The 22,982-nt window shown below is 42.9% G+C and overlaps 1 protein-coding gene across 1 annotated transcript in view; it reads left to right on the top strand.

The window, feature by feature from the left end:
• TMEM196 (transmembrane protein 196) overlaps positions 1-22,982 on the top strand; it is a 413,699-nt gene that overhangs the window by 299,748 nt on the left and 90,969 nt on the right. The window contains exon 5 of the mRNA XM_078664414.1: positions 9,399-9,591. Coding sequence (XP_078520540.1) covers positions 9,399-9,581 — 183 coding nt within the window. The 3' untranslated portion in view covers positions 9,582-9,591. The remainder of the gene's footprint in view (positions 1-9,398; positions 9,592-22,982) is intronic.

The following is a 22,982-nucleotide window of genomic DNA, read 5'->3' on the forward strand; positions in this document are numbered from 1 at the left end:
CACATCTAGTACACATCCTTCCTTGATGTCTACTCCTCTCTCCACTGGCATATTCGGGACTAAACCTTTTCACATCCTTCTCCCCAGAATCCACACCTTTCTTACTTACAGCAGCGACTTCTTCTTGTTCTATACAAGAGACTCCATTCCTATGACTTCCCTCCTTTATACCATCTTTTTTTTTCATCTCTCTCATGCACGCATTTGACTCTTCTACTACTTTCGCTATATCTATGGCTGTTTGTAAGGTGGGATTTTTTGCTGCCCATAGTTTCTCCTGCATTTTCTTATCTCTACATTGTACTATTAACTGGTCTCTTATCATTTCTTCTCTTATTTCCCCGAAACTGCATTTTATGGACAATTCACGTAATCTCGTTACAAACTGGTCAATAGATTCCTCTGCTCTTTGCGGTTGGGTATAAAATGTATGCCTTGCCATAACAATGTTTACTTCTTTCGAATATTGTTTCTTCATTCGTGCTTTTGCCTCTGTGTAAACATTTGTTATCGTTCTCCCATCTTGACTCAACCCCACCGGTAAATACTTGAAAGAGTGCTGACCCTCTTTCCCAAGTGCACTCAATAGTAGAGCTTTCTTCCTATTGGCACTAAAATCTTTCCCATCCAGTGCCTCGATGTAGTTCTCAAAAATGTCTATCCACTCATCCCACTCGATGGGTGGATCTCCGCTCATTTGTAAAAACATGGGCGGCATGATAACATTTTGATTTTCCATCATTGTTTCTTCTCTTTTCGACTTGTTCACTCTTCTTGTCTCTCTTCAAGAAATCCCTGTGCACTTCACTCAGTATCTCATATGCTACCATTCATTTGGTTGTACACACAATAAAACTCCTAGTTAATAAATGGTATTGTCTCTCTGTTGTCTCTCTTTTTTGTAAGTATATGGTACCACATAAAGTACAGGTCAATCCTTCCTCTTCACTGCTACTACGCTTTTTTTTTTTAAGTCTCTTCTCTCTTCTCTTTAAGTTTACAAAACGGCACTTATTCTTTTTACGAGATACTTCCCTTCTTTTCCCGCTTGTGTGCCTCGCTTCGACTCTTCTCCGCTCTATTCCCCTTGCTCAGCAACGTTGAATTCCTAATTCTCTCTCGTTTCAGTCACGGAAGAGGTTGCTTAGCAACCCAATGTTATTTTCAAAATGGCCGTCACGCTTTTTCCTTACGTGGCTACGTCACTACCGCTTCCGCAGTGACACACTCTGAAGACGGCTGCGTTACTCTCCGCGTCGTTCTCCGGGTTCGAACACAGCGCTGAGATTCCAGGTGAGACTGTAGCTTGCTCGCGCTTGACTGACTGCTCGAGCCCTGGTACTTTCAAATAATGCCACTGCTCACCGTGTATGTCTGCGCCCCAATTCCTTTCTAGACCACGAGGGTTATTCCTCTCGCGTAATCCTCACGCAGTACACAAACTGGATAATGTTTTGCCGTCTTGTTTCTCACGCATTGCACACTTTTGATAGCGTTCGCCGTCTTTCACACCAAATATATCGTTGCCTCACTGTTCTCACACGCAGAGTCTCTTTTCTTTTCTTTTGTTTCTTCACAGACTCACCAGCTATACATCTCGTTAGTTGCTGGATCTTGTAATGTGGTTTCTGTTCCTGCTTCTTCTTCAAGCAGATTTCTTCTTCCTCTTGCGTGGTTCTTCTTACACCAGTGGGGTTCTCCTCCCTCTGTAGCTGTTTAGCTCCACTAGCTCATCATCGCCATGTGTAATAATCCAAGTAGAGAGGCGGATACCAATGTAATGATAGTAAATTGTATTTATTCAATGCTACAGAGAAGAACTGGTGTTCCCATCAGAAAGTCAGGGAGCTAACTGACAAGCCAGAATCAAGACTGTCCAAAGTACTATATGACATCAGCTATTATGGAATGTACATCTTAAAGAGATAGGATTAAATACAAGTAAAGGGAATACAACAAACACCCCAAAAGAGGACAAGCCAAGGGGTGGGGGTTGGGGTTGTGTGTATTTCCTAAAAAACAACAACAAAATCACATAATACAAGGAACATAAAGCTAAGGTGAAGAACTATTTTACCCCTTTCACCAATGAAAATCACATTCCCGAAAATATAAACATCCATCAAATGCAGTGGGATGCTCCACAATGTGATGGACAGCCCATCCAACCAATACCTGACGTGAGCTGATTGAAAAAAAGATAATAGCTGAACGGAGCTAACTCCAATCCCCACGGTCAACTATATTAAATGCTTTATGTTATTTTTTATTTGTTATGGTGACATGATCTCCGGCACACATCTGACTGTTGAGCCAAGCCCTCAAACTGGTCAGCGGAGGGAATACATTCCCATCACACATATTCTAGGTGGCATTCAAGGCTTTTTAGACTGATTAAATATTCATTTAATCAGGTCTAACTGATGCTCCTTATCTAGCCAGTACTTATTAATGCGATTCATCACTCGCTTTGAGTACTATTTTCCAAAATGCTTCTTGGTCTCCTCACAAGCACCTAGACGGTGAACGCGTTTAGTCTCGTTACAAGAAGTGTTGCTTTTTTTTAACCAGTGATAAATTGAAAAATGTCAAACACTAAGATATTTCACAGTTTAGAAGGGAAAAAGAACAAACACCACAGATAAACGCTATACTCGGGATAAAAAAATGGCATCTAAAAATGGTAGTATTTATAACTGAAAATAGGATCAGCTCTGAATTGTGATGTAATAGAATAAAAAAGCAACATAAGCAGCTGCTTTCGGCTGAGATGTCATCTGTACAGTCTTCTGTCCAGACAATGCAAGGGTGAAGGTTTGTGAAACGGGCTCCTATCACAGGCCATTGCAATTCACACTTTCATTTCTGGAAGGTGGTATTTTTTCCTGCCATGGTAACAATGAACAATAAAGGAAATTGTTATGACATACCACCGGCATTGCAAATGACAAAAAGCCAATTATGGTTTCCACCAGTAGAATTTGTACTATAAGTGGTAATTGTCACTCATTCTTTTCTCACTAGGGATAATGGTACTATAACTGTCATTAACAGCCAGTAGAGTGGTGATCTTTTGCAGAATGATGATTTGCAGCAAGTAGTGTTTATATGGAATAATGCAAATAGAGCAGGCCTCAAACTATGAGAAACACTACTGATGAAAATATGTTATGTTAATAGGTTTCTCTAAAGCGCGCAGCTGCCCCAGCAAAGGGGCGTCCCGGCGCTTACAAATCTGGAAAAAAACACAAACACACACAGCCCGAAAAGGTTGTTGCGGGTGTAGCTAGGCCCATGAACTATACTGAAGGGTAAAGAAAGGTTTTAATGGATTTTCGAAAAGCCAGCAGGTCCTCCATACCACGGATATGTACCGGCAGAGAGTTCCACAGCTTGGCCGCCAGATACCGGAATGAGCGACCTCCTACCCGGCAGAGTTTGAACCGCGGGACAGACACCATGTGCTGTCCCAGCGAGCGCAACTGTCGGTGGGGCACATATGGGGTCAGTAAATTACCTGGAGATGCCGGGCTGCCAGATTTTAGAATCTTAAAAGGTAGGCAAAGAGCTTTAAACTGGATCCGCTTATCAATCGGAAGCCAGTGCAGCCTTTGGATAATGGCTCCAACCGGGCACCAACGGGGGAGACCTACCAGAGTTCTGGCTGCAGAGTTTTGTACTTGTTGAAGTCGCCGTATCTCTGCTTTATTAGCCCCAGGAGCAGAGAGCTAGCATAGTCTAGGCAAGAGAGTATGGTAGACTGCACAATAAGCTGTCGTACCACCGGGTCAAAATATTTCAAGAAAGGGTTAAGAACCCTTAGCAAACCTATGCAGGTGGCAGCGACTCTCTTTGTATGGGTTTGGAAACTGAGCGTGGAATCCATCAAGACTCCCAGATTCTTTACCACTGTTTTAGGCATTGGCATAGCACCAAGAGGTGCTGGCCACCAATGCTCATTCCAGAGGGCGGCATTCTTTCCCACCAGTAAAACCTCAGTTTTACTCGCGTTTAGTTGTAAACAGTTTCCTGCCATCCATTGAGCCACTGCTGTCATCCTGTCTCTGAATCTAGTGGCCAGTATAGATGGTGCGCTGTCGAGATTAGCAACACTCCAGGCTTATTTGTGTGTTTATAGTTAGTGTAAAGCTGTTACAGCAATGCAACTAGGGCCACTGCCATCAACCAATTTTTAATCTGGAGTATATCACAGAGAAGCAGATTATGACCGGTGAGAATCCCTAGAATCCTTCACTTTGGACCTCTTATTTTTTAACCTACGCTGTGAGTAAATCTACCTAATGGATTCTCTTGTAAACTTATTATTAAGATTGTTTTGAGCTGTAACTGCCGGAACCCACCTTTTAAAACGAGGCCTGCTGTTTCACTAATGAGGTAAGAGGCTGTGCACAGTTTATGTATACAAATGTGTGTGTGCTCCCATGTGAAGCTGAGCAACGAAGACTATAGTCTGACTCAGCCTGTCACCTGCGCACAGGTAGCACTGTGGCAGATGAGACTCAGAATAGACTGGTACTGCATGGGTAGGTGAAATTTGAGTCATTTGCTTTCCCTTAATAATGAAAAATTACAGATAATTACGTGGTCTTATGTGAAATGAAGATCTGTCATGTTGTGCTACATTTAAATGCAAATCTTGAATCTAACCTTCTTAAGCTCAATATAATCAAAGAAAAATCCCCCCACATATGGACACACCTGCGTTCATCCATCATGGCCAGTAGTTCCCCATTATGCCATGGAATCTTTCTACAAACTCGAGAGGTGCCAGGAATACTTTTGGTAGGCAAATGTGAACTGTAAACAGCAAGAAAACGTTGTCCGTAGAAGACTAACTAGTGGGAGATGAGTACATTTCCTGTGAAGATAAAAGCTGTGAAAAGTAAAGGTATGAACTGAAGGAAAGAGACTGGGGAGAGTGGCCCATTCTGATTACTTTGATGATCATATAAACAGTATCTGAAATGAGTTAGATATGCTTTACAGTTTAACCAACAATTGATCTTTTAACATATATTGGTGTCTTGATTGAGAGTCTAAAATTTTAAGTTACTGTTCTGTTATGTTGATTTGTATAGCACAATAATCACTGTTGAGGGTTTCCTGGCGCATGAGTGGATGTGTGGTGTGTGGTCAGCGCAAAGTTGTTCAAAGAGTCAGTTCTTCAGCCTCCTGCAGAACTCAAGAAGAGAGGAGGAGGCTCTGATGGTTTGTGGGAAGTCGTTCTATGCTTTGGCTGCAATGCATGAGAAAAACCGATCTCCTGCTTTGCTTTTGTGATTGTGGCATGTGTTTGCTGGTCTAAATGTATGTAACTCTTCAGATTTACTGGTCCAAAGCTTTGTATATGTGTGAAAGAAGACTTAGCTTTTGTCAATGAACCCCCCCAGACATTTGATTTTGGACTCCTGTTTTTGACCCTGTGTATGTTGGCTATAGGACTTTGGGCACTTTACCAATGATGATCAGTGCTAAAGTGCATATGCTGCCTGGGTAAATTGTGTTTATGGATTGGTGTTTCCATGATAGGCTATTTGATTTACTGATAAATCACTAGTACAGTGCACAGTGTGTGCCCAGGTCCTGTAAATCAAATGCTACTAGTGGGCCTGCAGCACTGATTGTACCACTCACATGAGTAGCCATGGAAAAGTATCTCAGACCTGCCACTGCAGTGTCTGTGAGCAGTTGTGAACTGCCAAGTCGACCTGGCAAGTGCACCCATTTTCCAGGCCCTAACCTTCCCTTTTCTTACTTAAAAGGCACACCTATGGTAGGCCCAAGGTACCTCCCTGGAGAGGGTGCAGTGTATGTAAAAGGTAGGACATTATCTGCTGTGTGTGAAATGTCCTGATAGTGAAATACTGCCAATTTCTTTTTCACTAATGAAAGGCTATCTGTCCCATAGGATAGAATGGGAGATACAGTGTAACATCTTACAAGTGTAACTTCCCACTAGAACAATACATTTTAGGCTCTCTGAACTTAGAATTTTGTAACACATCTTTTAGTAAAGAGGGTTTTTAAATGGTGTGTTTGAAAATGACACTTTTAGAAAGTATGTGGGGAACACGTAGCTACGCGCTCTACTTCCAGGTGCACTGCACGTAGGGATTCCAGATCCCGCTTCATTTTAAACCATTCAAACTCTTCTCCATTTTTTACTGCGTTTTTCACACTTATTTTTCATGCTTTTGTCGTTTCACACATCAAATCCACACGTTCATCGTCCTGTATTTCAGAAACTTCTCATATTTCCTTGTGACCTTCCGGGCTTCTTTGAAAATAAGATCTTCATACACATAATAGTTCAGAGCAGCACTCTTTTATTTCATTTTCTTTCCGACCCAATGCATTTCGGGCTACATTTTAGCCCTTCGTCAGGGGTAGCTGTAAATGGATAGTTTTAAACAATACATTATTCATACATAAAATCAATATCTTATTTAAAGTCATTTTAAAAGGACACTTTTATATACTAGCAATAACATCCCAAATCAATCAATGCTATTAAATATACAACCAAGAAAGCATTGCTGCTCTACGCTGTACTATACTTGCTAAAACCATGAATCTTGACTTGACCCCTAACCTAATCGTGCACCTCTTGGGAGGTCCTTTTAATGGGCATTAAAAAAGCTTATTCGACACTCCATTTCTTGTATCATTATAGCAGTTGCGGTTACATTCAGAGAGTTGTCTTTCTAATCGTATGCATTTCACCTATTTTAACATCGAGTGCATTACTCTTAAATAATCCTTTATGATGTTTCTCTATTACCGTGCGACACATACCTACTTATTTTTCGTCATCTCTCTCAGCCCGCTGTGCACGCTGCAAATAATTTCTACTTCCACCTGTGTCAGTCTAACGTTTAAATAAGCACAACCCACTACGCCCAACTCCTCTCCACTTGAACTAATTGCCCAATTAAAAACCTAAACTACATATCCCACAATGCATCCTTATATACATGCCAAGCTACGATTCTAACACAAAATAATATAACAACACAACTCATGCTTGTAAACAGTGTCCATTTTTTTCAATGTATTTGTAATGCTTCCATATACGTCTATAGTGAACATCAATAAAGATTGCGGCTCCCAACTTGTTTTTCTGCTTCTTGTGGAGTTGCGGCTCATCATCAAACATCTTCCGAATTTGCTTTACTGCGGGTGCAATAACCAGCGATAGGGCTAATTTTTAGTACAATGCATGTAGGTGGTCTGCACACCATTTTCTCCCATTATATCCAATTTTTACTTCAACCGAAAACTTTTGACCAATTGCGTGCTACCCAGGATTGTGCAAGCCCAAATACACTCAAGTTCAGTAATGTATGTGGGGAACGCGTAGCTACGCGCTCCACTTGCAGGTGCACTGCACGTAGGGATTCCAGATCCCGCTTCATTTTAAACCATACAAACTCTTCTCCATTTTTTACTGCGTTTTTCACACTTATTTTTCATGCTTTTGTCGTTTCACACATCAAATCCACAAGTTCATCGTCCTGTATTTCAGAAACTTCTCATATTTCCTTGTGCCCTTCCGGGCTTCTTTACAGCTACCCCTGACGAAGGGCTAAAATGTAGCCCGAAATGCATTGGGTCGGAAGGAAAATGAAATAAAAGAGTGCTGCTCTGAACTATTATGTGTATGAAGATCTTATTTTCAAAGAAGCCCGAGCATAGAGTGTTTTGCAGTAGTCGAGTCTGCTTGTGATGAGTGCTTTCATGATGGTTTGTCTGGTACGATGTGGCAGCCATTTTAAGACCTTTCATAGCATATGAAGGATGTGAGCGCAGGCAGCACTCACTGTTTTGACCTGTGCTGTCATGGTGAGCTTTACATCCAGCCCTGTCAGCCACCAGGTCATGTCCCATGGGGAGGTCTTGTTTCCGAAGACCAGTACTGCCATTGTGTTAAAGTTTAGTTTCAAGTAGTTGGTTCCCATTCACTCTACCATGGTCATGCACTTAGTTTAAGAACATATAATAATAATTTTCAATAGAAATATATGTTGTTGTAACTTTTTTAACTGTAATAAAAAGTAATGAAGTTGTTTGTATATGAGGTGTTAAAGTAACACCCATCTCTGTGCCCGTGTCATTGAGATGTGCGACAACAAACGTGTGTCCCGTCCTCACTACGCCACACGATTCAAGCTAGCCTGGCTGATGAGGGGTGATACCCTGAAACTAGTCCCAGGATGCTTCTGTCCAGTCCAGCGTGGACCTGGCCTGGCAATTCGGGCTGGACTGTTCCCATGGGGAGCAGGGTCAAGATTGATTTGCATATGGATGGGTCTGAACTGGAATGATGTGGCATGAAAATAATTGATGGATGTACCCAGATCTATGACTGGGGGTGAATGTTTGATTGGTTCAGCATTCTATCCATCATCTGTTCTTTTTGTAAGTGTCATGAAGATGGCATTTTTCTTTTGTCTGTGCTTGCAATTGTACAAACAATTTTTATTTTTTATTTTTTATTATATTCCGTATTCATAAAAATAGTGGAATTCTATGAAAGCAAATTCCATTAATAATCACAGAAAATTAAATGGCAATTATCATTTCTCAATTTTGTACTTTCAAGGTTGGGAAGTAAACATGGATGTTCGCAGGGAAGGGGTTGGAAAAAGTGAAAAACACCCTTAAATACATAAATACTAAGATTTACAATGGGTGTACACATTTACATTTGTTAATCAGCCATGACAAAATCCAAACCACCCATTATTTTCAGGGTCTAGAGGAAGGGATTTGTTCAGATGAATAACATTTCTATGAGGAGAAAATAAGTAATCCTTAATAAAGAAAAGCTAAATAGCTTAAATTAAGTGAGTTAAGTTTATTCTAAGGCATGTTTGTATATGTAGGTGTAAATGGAATTTTATAAGTCATAAATGTGCTCAAATCACAGAAGATATCCTCCAAGGTGCATATTTATCACTTCTAAAAATATGGTAGGGAATCAGTCCTTCAGGGAATAATCCCCTAAGCGTACAACTAGGATTTAATACTGTAAGAAATTCAACAAAGTGCAATCAAAGAATGAAGCAATACTTCTGTTTAAAATATTAATAATTATATTGACTAATGTAGGAATGTTGCATCATTAGTACTAGTCGTACTTCTTTTAGTAAAATTGTAAATATATATTTCTGCTTGTGTGTTTGATAGATAACTAGAATCCTATTTAATTTTTGAAACATTTGTAATGCAGCTTATTATTATTTCTTTAGCATTTTCGGGGTGATAAGCACATATAAAAATGCATTAATGCAACGGTGTGATCTCCGTCTTAATTATTTGCTTTACTGACAAAACCTTTCTACTAATTGATGTTTTTAGAAGCCTAATCTCATCAGAAAATGCATACTCTTTGCTTCTGTCCTGACAGAGGCATTGCTTACCAAACCCAACCGACTGACTGCAGGTTCCAGGGTTCAAAGAAAGATTTTAGAAAATGGCTGTACGTCAAACGGAAAACTCCAAATGGACACCATACAACCCAAAGCAAAAGGGTTGTCTACGTGAAAGAAAACCAGTGAAAGTCAAAAGGTAAAAGGGCCAATCATACGTAATTTGACTAGACACTTGTTGCCAAACTACAATTAGGATTCTGAAATTCAAGAACCTACTTCCCACCACGCCATACCTTTTTCTAAGTACGAAAGTTAAAAATGCACGAGACATGCAAAAACATTAGTATCAATCGTTATATGATTTGATAAATCAATGCATTTCTACTTATGTAGATTATGCTGTAATTAAAACATTGAGTTATTATTTTCATTGAAAAAAATAGTATTAGTCACATTTTACAATTCCATTGTCATGTGCATACTTACACATGCTGCATTGGGGAAATTAATGCCACTGCTTAGCAACCCCAACTTTGTATTTTTGCTCACATTTATTTTAAGTTTAGATTGCATTTTTAGACTTCAGAACCCCCTGAAAGAAAATGTGTACGGCAGCAAAAGTTTGACTTCAACTCGGATGTTCACTAAAGTTCATATTTTTTAGCATGTTGAAAATGTGAACTTCAAATGGCTGTTCATTTTTGCACGTGGAAAAATGCGCTCACAATGAATTTTCTCTTGTAATACATGTTGAACCAAAATATTTGAACTCGGTTGACAGAAATTTAAAGGCCAAAATTCAAAATATTTCAGAGCTCTAGTTTGGTTTTGCAGTACTTTGAAATATTTTGTTCTAAATACGTTAAATTAGATTTTTTTGGAGCACTTTATAAATAAGGAAATTCATTTTTGCTTGATAAATAGTTAAATGGTATCCTTATGTTTTGCTGCTGGCATGTTTTCTATGTGTTCTTGTGCGTTAATTTCGAAACCTATCTATTGCCTATGTAACTTTTTTAAAACGCGTTGATCAGAAATACAATGGAAATCAGCCTCTTGAAGCCAACATCTTGCATGGTAAACTATAAGTAGGCAAGACTGCATGAATTAGTAAAGAATGCAATTTCTTGTAATTGATTTGTTTTCACTTACTTTCCTAAATGCCTGATCTTTGCATGTTTATTTATTTACCTGCTGGCACTGTATATTTATAGATTGATACAGGATGTCATCAGGCTGAAGCCACACTTGCTCGAATGGGAATTTGAAAGCTGTAAAGCTTTGCAAACAAGCCCTCCAGAGCTGGTGCTATAGCAAGGCTGTTCTATTCAGTCACCTAGCCTGCCACCATCAGAGGTCATCAAAGTGGAGCCAGATTACTCATAAAGCAATTTTTATATATGGCGCAAGTGCTAGGAAAAGAGGAGTGGCATCCCACCATTTTAATAAAATACCTGTAGCAACCCTGCATCTGTCCAAGACATTTTAGCAGATTGTCTGCTTCTAAGGGTGTCCAAATGTTTCAATCTTTGTTGAATCAAACTAGGGCTTAAAGTTGCTGATATTAATATATATGTAAACATTGCAGTACCGATATTAATTAGCGGCAATATTTCCACTTGTCCATATACATAACCATCAGGAATTATCCCTGAGAGAGGTCAATACTTTTTACACTTCATAAAAAGGGGCATTCTTCTGATCTGGTAAATCTTAGGCTCATCACATTATTGGACATTGAGGCAACATTCTTTCCTATATATGTCTTCTGAGACAATTAGACCAGTGAACTCAGAGCTTCAAATTGACCCCTTTCAATCAAACAAGGTTTCAATTTGACATATGCAACCTTGATCATATTCGTGCCTTCTCATTGTTAATTTCTCTTGATCATAAACTTAGGCCTGCTTTCTGGACGTTATGCGACAGAGTAGGCCGAGCTCTTCTCTCATCCATGTTGGCCCAATGGAAAATTTCAGTTAACTTATTGTAAGCCATCCGATCGCTATCTACCAATACATGCGTCAAGGTTTAGTTAGGCACAAACTCAGCAGTCCCTCCAAAAATTCATACAGCAAGCATCATCAAGTAGTGGTAACTCCACCCTCTTTTATTTATTCTCTGAATATCTGATTCAAATAATTACGCATTGACATAATTTCTCAATGTCCAAAGTTGTTCAATCAATATATTACATTGCTGGAATATGTAAATTATATAGTGCTACTGAGCACAACATAAATACAACTGCAAAGACTTCTGATAACATTGGGTATAATATGGGGCAAATTTAAACTAAACAAAAACAGTTATTTGACAGGAGAACATGTGAATGTGTCTTATTGTAGCTAAATTGCAAAGGACTCGAGATCATGCCCAATTATAAATGGTTAGGTGTGTGGTTTGAGGAAAGGAGAGGATGTCATCAGCATTTAGCTCCGTATAAAAGCAAGAGCAACTCACTATGCTACTCCTTCTGCCTAATAGGTAAAACAATAGGCACATCCTTCTTCACAGCTAATTGAACCGCCACAAATGCAAAGTTATACCCATCCCTAATATATGGAGTTGAAATCGTTTTTGATAAAATACCATAGTTGTTTGACCTCACACAGTTCAATACATAGAGGGCTTTAACCTGCCAAGATCTGTATCACAGATTCAGACAAACTTACATTTTGGGATTGATAATTGAAAAATGTCATAAGGAGGTTCATTAAAATGCTGTTTGTGGGAGGCTCTCTTTTACGGAAAGGGCAATAGTATCTGGAAAAAACATGCTAAGGGCCTGATTAAGACTTTTGATGGAGCTGTGGTACGGCAGTTCAGACGGCTGCTGCCCACTCGACTGAAGGTCGCCATTGCCCACCCCCAGATTACAACTTTTAAGTAGTCCGGGGGGCGGGCAGCATGGCGGTCCATTGGAGGTGCCCTTAAAAAAGGTATCACAAAGGAGGCCACCCAACAAGATTCCTGTATGGCATAGACTCAAATGTCTATGCCATGCAGGAACTGTTGTTATGCCCCCGGTCTGCATCCACAAGCGTAGGAGGCCCAGGGGGCCCTGTAAGACCCCCTTTGTTTCCTCTCCTCCAGTTACAGGGAGTAAGAAACTCCATGTAAACGCTGGAGGAGAGGTAACTCGTACTATTGCCACAAAGCATATTGTGGCCTCCTGATGCCAAGCCACCTCCAGGGAGCAGCGGTGTCGGTCGTCCCAGGGTATTCAGACCATCTCAACTCGTAATGAGGCAGTCGGACCACCAGTTCGTCAGTGGCTGGACCGCCACCACCGTGCCCCTGTGAGTCTGGCTGTCCTCGGACTGCCAGACTCCTAACCATGGCCTTAATGTCCACCCTCACTATATTGTCTCAGTCAGAGTTCAGGAATGGGAGATCAACTCCCATCATATTAAAGATTAAACTAAAGCAGCATCTTAAAGTAAGGAGGATCACAGGCCCTTTGGTAAAAGACATGGATGTTTAGTAAATTCCACTTAAAAACCACAACATACGCAACCATACCTCATTCATTCCCTACCAGAATAAAGTATAAATAAACTAACTACTGTATTCGGCATACTTCAATCATTGGGTATTAAAATACTTTCAACTATTGTATTATAACACAAAATGGCCCATAAACTTTGTAGAGCAAGAAATCACTTGCCCCTGCAAAAGCATATTGAATCTTGGATTTACACACAGCTCTTTAGCGTTCCCCCATTAACATAACATGTGTATTTGTAAAGCGCACATATCACCCAAGGGTCTCAAGGAGCTGAATATCAGATGGATGAAAGGCTGAGTGGATCCCCAGAGATTAGAACCTGTGACCATGAGTCCTACAGTGGATGCATTAGTCTCTACGCCACCACATTCCATAGATGTCAGTTATTCCTTCAAATCTGGCAATGAGTGAGCACAGTCTTTTGCCTTTTTTGTGTAATTTTGGTTGCTTTTGTCTCAGACCTCTCAACCTGTCCAATATGACACTGCTGAAAAAGGAGGAAAGCCTTAATATCGCACCTCACATGACAGTACCACAACTGCCATGTATGGTATGCCTTTGACATGTTTTTCCAATGGCAGTAATAAAGTGAAAACACAACATATTAAAATCCCCACACTAACCTAGAAAAATAGAGTAAAAGTTAATAAATAATCTATGACAACAGTCCAATTAGTGGAATCAGAGATATGCAATATTTTAAGATTTAGGTAAAAATGGTGATTAAAATCGCAAAATGCCAAGTGTGGTTGCAGGACCGGGAAAAATTCACAATTCAGGTTGAGCGTGATGGAGTGTAGACCTACTAGGAGGACAAAGTAAGGCCAGCTCGCAAAGAGGTTTCAAGTTTTCTGGTGCCCAGAACTCTGTTACTCGCTGCAGGAGCAGCTCATTTCCATACCTGCCACTTTCCAGGACATTCCACCGACGCTAGGAGCAGCGCGAGAGTGAGGCCGCAGAGGAGGTGAGAGGTGCGGCCCCGGGACTGCGAGGACCAGCAAGCAACATCAACAGCTGGTCCTCTTCCCGAGGGAGCCGCGCCCCCTCCCAGTGCCACGCCCCCTGCCGCGTCCATAACCTCTCGCGGCCCCCGCTTCGCGGGTGCAGCTCGCAAAGAGGTTTCAAGTTTCCTGGTGCCCAGAACTCTGTTACTCGCTGCAGGAGCAGCTAATTTCCATACCTGCCACTTTCCAGGACATTCCACCGACGCTAGGAGCAGCGCGAGAGTGAGGCCGCAGAGGAGGTGAGAGGTGCGGCCCCGGGACTGCGAAGACCAGCAAGCAACATCAACAGCTGGTCCTCTTCCCGAGGGAGCCGCGCCCCCTCCCAGTGCCACGCCCCCTGCCGCGTCCATAACCTCTCGCAGCCCCCGCTTCGCGGGAGCCGCTCGCAAAGAGGTTTCAAGTTTCCTGGTGCCCAGAACTCTGTTACTCGCTGCAGGAGCAGCTCATTTCCATACCTGCCACTTTCCAGGACATTCCACCGACGCTAGGAGCAGCGCGAGAGTGAGGCCGCAGAGGAGGTGAGAGGTGCGGCCCCGGGACTGCGAGGACCAGCAAGCAACATCAACAGCTGGTCCTCTTCCCGAGGGAGCCGCGCCCCCTCCCAGTGCCACGCCCCCCCTCAACCTCACAGCTATAAAAGAAAGATCGCCTTACGCAACGCGGGACGCAGCCCGGGCAAAGCCCGGGCCAAGGGCGGGCCCGTTGTTGCCCGTTAGTGCCCGATAGAGACCGGACCGGGCCATCTCTTTTCCATCACTGAACCCGAAACCAGGTAACATCATGCCACCAAAAACAAGGAGTACCACTAAGCCAAAATCCAAACACGCACAGGAGGTAGCACAAGTAACAGGTCCTATCGACCTATTCATTTCGCGGGTCCATGAGACAATAAACCAGAGTATAGCCCTAATGGAAAAGAGAGTATCACTAGATCTCATGAGCGCTAATGCGAAGCGTTCCTCTCTGGGTGCTATAGCAAACGCTACATCTCCCATTCATCTCAGCACACAGAACTGTTCTCTTCCAATGACTTTATTAGCACCAGATTCAAACACAGTACCGTCGGTAGTAAATCTCTCCGTCACACAGTCTGAGTCAGATCTCTCCATAACATTTGACGACCTGGAAATCACTCCTGACCTAGCCGGTTGCCATACTCAGGGGGCCGCCCAGCTAAATGAAAACTCGCTCCAACAAGATGAAAGGGAAGGAGCAATTCCAAATAAACATCCACAAATCACTGAAGAATTAGGAACTAATATCTCGAGCTCAGAACACCTGATAACTCAATCAAATCTCACTACGTCACATAGCATACTACTTCTCCCAGTAACCGATCAACCACACAAGGCAATTTCAACCGACCATCTCGAAAACCAATGCAAAACTTGCAGAATTACCTCGCAAGTCCTTACCACAACGAAAGACCTATTATACCAATACCTAAAGCCTATCCAACTCAGCATTAGGAATCTTGAAGCTCAGTTATCCATAATCTCGGCGACCCTTCTAGATACAAACACCCGTATAGAAACAAAGGGTCAGCGGAATGCCCTACAGCCACCCAAAAAACAACATCAAGAACACTTACAGAAAACAGTGAAACATGCAAACCCAACGCCCTTAGCACAGAATAATCACAAACAAAGCACTTCACTCCCAAAGGCGGCAGTTAAAGCGCCCCAACCCCAGAGAGAGAAACCTTCTCCTATATCTATTCAGCAAAAAGTAAATGTAGACCCAGACATGATAGATACCCCAGGTCCGTCGACAAATACAGACACCAGTAGAGCCTGCCCAGAAAAAAGGGCTGAAACTTTTCCATCGAAACCACTGCCCTCTCAACCGACTCCTAAAAATACATCCAAAAAACCGGTAGCAGCTAGACGCCCTGCCCACTTGCCTCCGGAAGCCACCCCATACACAATAGTTCTCACAGGTGTACCCGAGCTAACAGATGACACACCTGAAACGGCATGGTCACTTAAAAACAAGGCCATGCAGTGGTTAAGCATCAATAGACCTCTCGAATCCCACCTATCCGGAGGGGTCACTACAGCCCGCAGGGTAGCCTGGATAGGCAAAACTACAAAAACAATCCGCGGAGACTGCATCATCGTAACATGTAGAGATCCCTCAACAGTGGACTACATCTGTGCCTGGCCTCAGCTTGAAAAAAAAGGGGGGATTGACGCTCGTCATCTCTCCTTCTTCTATCCCCCAGCTAAACAACAACGCAACCCCCCACCTTGGTCATGGCATCAGTTCCCTAAAGAACCTTGGAACCAAGAGCCATGGTATCAAGTGCCATGGAAACAGACGGAATACCCATATGATTATGAAGGTAGGGGTGGACCGAGAAATAGGCCTAGAGAACACCAGAGGCCCTACTGGCAAGAAAGTCCCTATCAAACCTATGAAGGTTGGCAGGGCCTCCCAACCCGGAACCGTTTTGATTGTCTCGAAATGGTCGATTGACCATTCAGGGACAAAACGTGCCATCAGCAAGTCACAGCCATTGAAGTTTCATCCGAATATTCCTGTGTCAAAACACGACAAACACCAGGCACCACGACTGCTAACAACCCGATAAGACCAGCACACACCATGACGGAACTCTCAACCTTGAGATTTGCCATCGCTTACTGGAATGTTGCAGGTCTAAACACAAAAATAACTTCTTCCTCATGGCTGGATACAGCAAAGAGTCACCAAATTCTGTGCCTACAAGAGACCTGGTGTACAACACCACTCCATTTAGCTGGCTACAAAACTTTCTTCACTCAAGCACTATCAGGTACCATGGGCAGACCCAAAGGTGGTCTTACGACCTACATTTCCAATACCCTTCCCCTTACTGTGAAACTGTTAAAGGAAACACCCATTTTTCAAATCATACAAATCACACAGTTAACAGTATTGAAAGGCAACCTATATCTCCTTATAAACTACTACAATAACTCATGCCCTCTGGAATGTTGCTTACATCTAGACAAAATAGTCACATACTTATCTTCATTCCAAAAAATCAACAATAACCGCACAATCTACTTCATCTGGGGTGGAGACTTTAATCTCACACTGTGCCCAAAGCACAAAAACGGGAACTGCGGGCTTTACAACGAACTTGGAAATCCCATTGCACACTTTGTGCACACCCTAGGTGGTAACAAATTAAACGAAACCCTCTTTACTCTAGATCTTGACTTTGTAAACGAACTAGTGAACCCGGAACAGGCTTTTCTACCCACCTTCCATGGGCGAGGATGTTTGTCTACCATTGACTACATTCTAGCATCAAACTCATATAAAGGGCAGCTAAGCAACTACAAGATTGGGTCTAATCCAATCAGCGACCACTACCCACTTAGTGTGGAAATACATATGAAACAAGCCGAGATACTCCCCACAAAAGCTAGTTCCCTCGATCAACAGTCGCTGGCGTTGAAGAAGCTGAACGGGTATGCAATTAAATGGACCAAGATCGACCCAAAAGAGATGACTCAAAGGATTCTCGAAAAAACACACATCTGGCTAACCAACTGTTTGTCCCCCGAGACACCCCCAGAACTAATTGTCACCTCTTTTCAAAACATCCAGGTTGTAATAAGGGACGAGCTATTCATTAATCCAAAAAATAAGCCCAGACTTCACACCACGAGATGGTTTGATACCGCCTGTCGGAAGGCCCTTACATTTCTCAAAGAAGCCTTACACCAGCAACCGAGAGACCCTCAAAAAATTTCCCAATTGAGGAAAAAGTACAACACTGCTCGAAAAAACTGTAAAAAACAGATTAAGCAAGACCTATGGCTTCGATTACATGAGACTGCACTAAGGAAAGACAGTACTGCCTTCTGGCAGACCATAAGATCACCATTCTTGGCCAGCACCAGCGATCTTGACCATCTCGACGTGGCAATAACCGAGAACGACTGGGTCTCTCATTTTTCAAAAATCTTTGAATTATCATCAGATGTCGTACCAACAACCCAAATGCATGAACCCGATCTGGTTAAGAGTAACATCTATCCAATTAACCTACGTCTTAGTCTAAATGAGGTTAGAAAGGCAATTAAGGCTTCAAAAACAGGCAAGGCCCCTGGTCCAGATGGGGTCCCCATGGACCTGTTTCTATACGACGTCGACTATTGGTCGAAAATAATCACACGGGTCATGGCTGCAGTAGTTTCAATCGGTCTCTTTCCCTCATGGTCAACATCAACACTACTGCCTATTTTCAAGAAAGGGGACCGAAATGACCCTGCGTGCTATAGGCCGATCTCCCTTCTGGACTCCACTGGCAAGATTGCAGGCCGAATACTCCTGGACCGACTACAATCTTGGGCCCGGGAGAATAACATCATCACTGACCTGCAATATGGTTTCCAGAAGGGGCTCGGAACGGTTGAGCAGGCCCTAAACCTCGTCCTCCTGGCTGGAAAGTACGCGCGCGCTAAAGGAGGCAACATCTTCCTGGTCTATGTAGACTTAAGCGCGGCGTTCGACTGCGTACAACACGCTAAGCTCTGGCAGATCCTAGCACACCTCGGAGTGGACCCACCTCTATTAGTCTTCCTAAGAGAACTATACACCAATGCAGAAGGTCGAGTTCGATTTGGCACCGGCGGTGAACTTTCACGACCCTTCAAAATCTCGAGAGGAGTAAGGCAAGGATGCGTACTGGCTCCCTTCCTGTTCAACCTATATACAAATGGGCTCGAGCAGGCTATGCTGGAAGGGAGCCAGGACCTCCCGCAGATAGACCACCGCCCGGTACCTATTCTCCTGTATGCCGACGACTCTGTAATTCTGGCACGGACTTCTAACCAACTCCAGCTGCAGCTTAATAAGTATGTGAGTTTCATGGATTCACTTGGCCTTAAAGTTAATATCAAAAAGACTTTCACAATGAACATTGGCCCAAGGCCAAGAGTCTCCAAGCCCATACTTATAAACAACACCAGATTAGAAAAAACACCTGTGTACCCATACTTGGGCATCCTAGTGGACGACACAATGACCTGGCGCAAGGCAGTGGAAGCTAGAAATCTTAATTTTCGCCGCGCTACCTCAGCACTAACCGCTTTTTCAAGAAAACTAGGCAAACCAGCCCCAGCGGAATTGCTAACTATATACTATGCAAAATGCCACAGTGTGGCTACCTATGGAGCAGGTATCTGGGGCTATGGATGTATTGATCAATTCCAGGTCACCGAAAACGACTTTATTAAATACATCCTATCTCTCCCCCAAAGTTCCCCGATTTTAGCCTCGCATCGGGAGCTTGGGATGGAATATATTGTCGACACCATACGAAGCCAGCCCATCTTATTGTGGCAGCGAATATGGTGTAATCCTGAAAGTCACATTACCCGTTCCCTTATTTCCGACTGTCTTGACCTAGCGCACTGGCGGAAAATTCCGTGGCTGAATTATATCTATAAATTCTTTGTAGATCTTGACTGTGAGCATTATTTCCTTGAACCACCCTCAATTGAAGACATCTCGAAGAAACAGTTGAAACAAATATGTATGGGCCATCTAAGGGAACTTCGAAACCAAGCAGAGATCACTAAAATACAAAATGAAAAAATCTGTAAACTGCAGACAGGGAAACTCATTCAGCCCTATTTGACATATCTCTTATCGAATTATGAAAAGCTCCTAATTACAAGGCTCCGGTTTGATCTTTTTTACCGACTGGTCTCATTTCCGGAAACGAAGAACTGGTCCCGTAATCTGATGAGCTGTCCCTGCGATGGAGTTTCTGCACAATCCACGATCCATGTAGTCCTTTTTTGTAAATATTACAGATCAGCAAGAAAAACATGGATCATTCCTATCCTCCGATCCAATGGACTTAGACAATCGTATCCAGCACTTTCCCATTTACAATCCCTGAAATCCCCACAAGAAGCGAAACTGATAGCGACCTTTCTTAAAGTAGTTATATTAACACGTCGCAAAGTTTCTAACTAAACTTGTATTATTTTCAATTTAGAGAGACTACATTACCATCCCGAAACTCCATCTTTGTGATCTTATCTCCATACTGTTTTTATTTTCTGATTTAAGTTAAAAAAAAATAAAAAAAAATTCTCCTTTTTTTTAAAAATGTTCTTTTTATGATTATATGATTCTATAATCGAATAAAAGTTTATGAAATACGAAATACGAAGTAAGGCCAGCTGAGACATACACCTTAAGATCTAGACGAGGAGTGTTGCACCCGCAGTGGAGGTCTAGAGGAACAATGCAAGGTTAGCATCAAGGATGCGCCTGTGAGGGCTGCGATTTGGGCTTGCATCGAGGATGTGCCACGCCACAGCAGATGTGATGAGCTGTGAGGGCTACCATGTGGGCTTGCATCAAGGCTGTGTCACCCTGCGGTGGTTTCGATGAGAAAATGCAAGGTGCTGTGTCAAGTTTGTATCTCACGACCTCAGTTCTGGTGAAGCCCACATCAGGGCTGGCAGAGTATCTTTATCCACACTTTCGGGGGTCCAGGACGGGAGGGGCTCCAACTGGGGCTAGGACTCACAGCAGACACAGTCCAGGTAAGGTAAGACCTACATAGTTACTTTTTACACAATGCTGCAATTGTCAGGGAAATTACAATATTCAATCCTGGGATTCAGAACTTGTATTTACTGATTAATGCAATAAATGAAATCTCTCTCTGGCTTTCAACACATGGTTTAAACATGTATGATGAATGTAGTCATTTTGAATTTCAGAAGTGTCAGTTTATTGGCAAATTGACAATTTTACATAAGTGGCAGAGAAACATGAACAATTATAATAACTGTGTCACAATATGTACATTTCCTGGCTGTAAAAAAGGAAATTCTGAATTGGGATGGGTAGTCGCCCACCACATGTATCAAAGTCACTAATCTGCTAGATGCAGTAAAGGTTTCATTAATTTAAATAAGTGTAAGCAGGGATATCATTGTTATCCTTTTTAGGTCGAGACTGGCGTACACAGCGCGAATCGCTGTCGCCAGCGAGGCTTATTGTTCTGGACTTGCCTTGGAAGTGGGACAGGAGATGGGTATGAGCAGGGCTTTTGGCGATTTGCACAGGTGTACGAGCTTGTGAAGTCGTGCTTGCATGTAATGTATGAGATACGCACGTGTACGCTGGTGCTTGGCACCACGTTAATTAGGCTCAAGTTAACTTGAACGCGCACACACACACGTAGCAGCCGTCCCCAGCCAGTGCACGCATATGAATCACTAATAAAAAAAACCCAGCCAGTGCACGCGTAAGCAGCTGCCCCCTGCCAGTGCACGCATATGCAATCACTAAAAGACAACCCCCAGCCAGAGCCCGCGTATGCAATCACTAAAAAATAAACACACGCACCAGCCCCACGGTACAACTAAACCCCACTCACCGGGCTCTTGTGTCGCTGCTACAGGCTCCATCAGCCTCAGAACTCCCCTGGTCTCATCTCCTATGCTTTGTATGACCTGGCGCACGCGGGGCTTCCCTCACTCATGGGAGCCTCGCACTTGCATTGGCGGCCTCAGCCACCACTTCTGACCCTCCTTACTTCTGCAGCCACCCCGGGGCTCTCCCTCAGGCATGGGAGCCCGCATCACCACTGTTCCTCTCAGCCAGCCACTCCGTGGGCTTCCTGCAGAAGGCAGAAGTCCCACCCCACGACAGGCGTGACGCTCCCGAACTTCCGGTTTTCGGGCCGAATCGGGCCGGCGGCGGTGATACCTTCACTGCTCTTGTTTTTCCTTGTTATGTTTCTGTTAAAGGTTGGCTTCGGTTCCTTACATACGGACTGCTTTTCCAGGAAACATTGAGGTACACTCTCGTTGGACACGTAACAGAAGAAGCCAGGCGGTTTTATTTAATTAGCACTAGCAAGGTTTTTATCTTGTGACCCTGGCACACGGGCCCAGGAGCGCAGCATTCTCTCAGGGAGACGTATAACATTATTGATTTGCCTGGAGGTTTGATTAGGGATCTGCAGTGAGGTCACGCGCCAGTTACAGTTACTAGCTTTTGGGTGCGCGCCCCCTCACTTCACCAAAATATACTGCATGCTCCTACCAGCATAAACTCGAGACTTCTCCCGCACTCCACCACTTACACAGCCGGCTTCTCGTGTTATTGAAACTCGCGTCTTTGTGGTTTTTTTTTTTTTGATTCTTCTGCTCCCTATGCCCACACCCATTTTTGACTGTGGTGGAGTCAAATAAACAAATGTTCTCACAACAAAAAAGGTTTCCTGGAAGAAAGTTGTCTAGATTTAGTAAGGCCGTATGAAAGGAGAATATTGAAATAGTAAATACTCTTGACTGCCAGCTGTTTCATTCGGTAGAGAACAATAACGACCATTTTATTAGCAATAGTTTTTTTTCTAATTATGTTTCATGTCACAGTTTTAGTGATTGTCAGCAGAGTAATTAACATGTTGCTTTTCCTTAATTCAGTATCACACTTTTAACCAACATTGGATGCCTAGAAGACCGAGTCTACTTTTGCCGGTATTCAATTTTGTTACCACCTGTTCACTGTGGTTCATTGACGGGCAAGACATGCTTGAAGAGCCGAACTGATCACATTCGTCTAGAGAGCTCTGCTTGAATGATGCCCATAGTATTTAAATTTGTGAGCAACTATTAACTTCCAATTCAGCCACGAGTGTTTACTCACTGAGCTACCTGCATGTAGATCTTGGGATGTCGGACTGAAGCACAATTTCCTGATGTTGAAGCATGTGCATAATGTTTAACCCAAGTTCCTTGTGCAATTTTCATTATTTTGGGTGTTTTTCTTTTGTTGTGTCATGTTTTTGTCCATGGCGCAGATCAATTTTGAGGATCTGCTAGGATTGCAATGGACTAAAAAACAGATGTGTGTGGCTGCTGGTAATTTTGCAGTGTGCCCAGTGCAAGTCATGGGGAGTTTGTGTATGGTTTGTTCTGATTTCCTTCCAGCAGGAAATTAGAGTGGACCTGTCAGATGGGCTTATTCTGATTTGCTGAAAGGGTGGTCAATCACCGTGGGTTCCTAGGTTAGGACCGTTCCGATTTGGTGCCCATAACC

The sequence above is a fragment of the Lissotriton helveticus genome, chromosome 10, assembly GCF_964261635.1.
Source record: "Lissotriton helveticus chromosome 10, aLisHel1.1, whole genome shotgun sequence".
In the NCBI taxonomy this organism is placed as follows: Eukaryota; Metazoa; Chordata; class Amphibia; order Caudata; family Salamandridae; genus Lissotriton; species Lissotriton helveticus.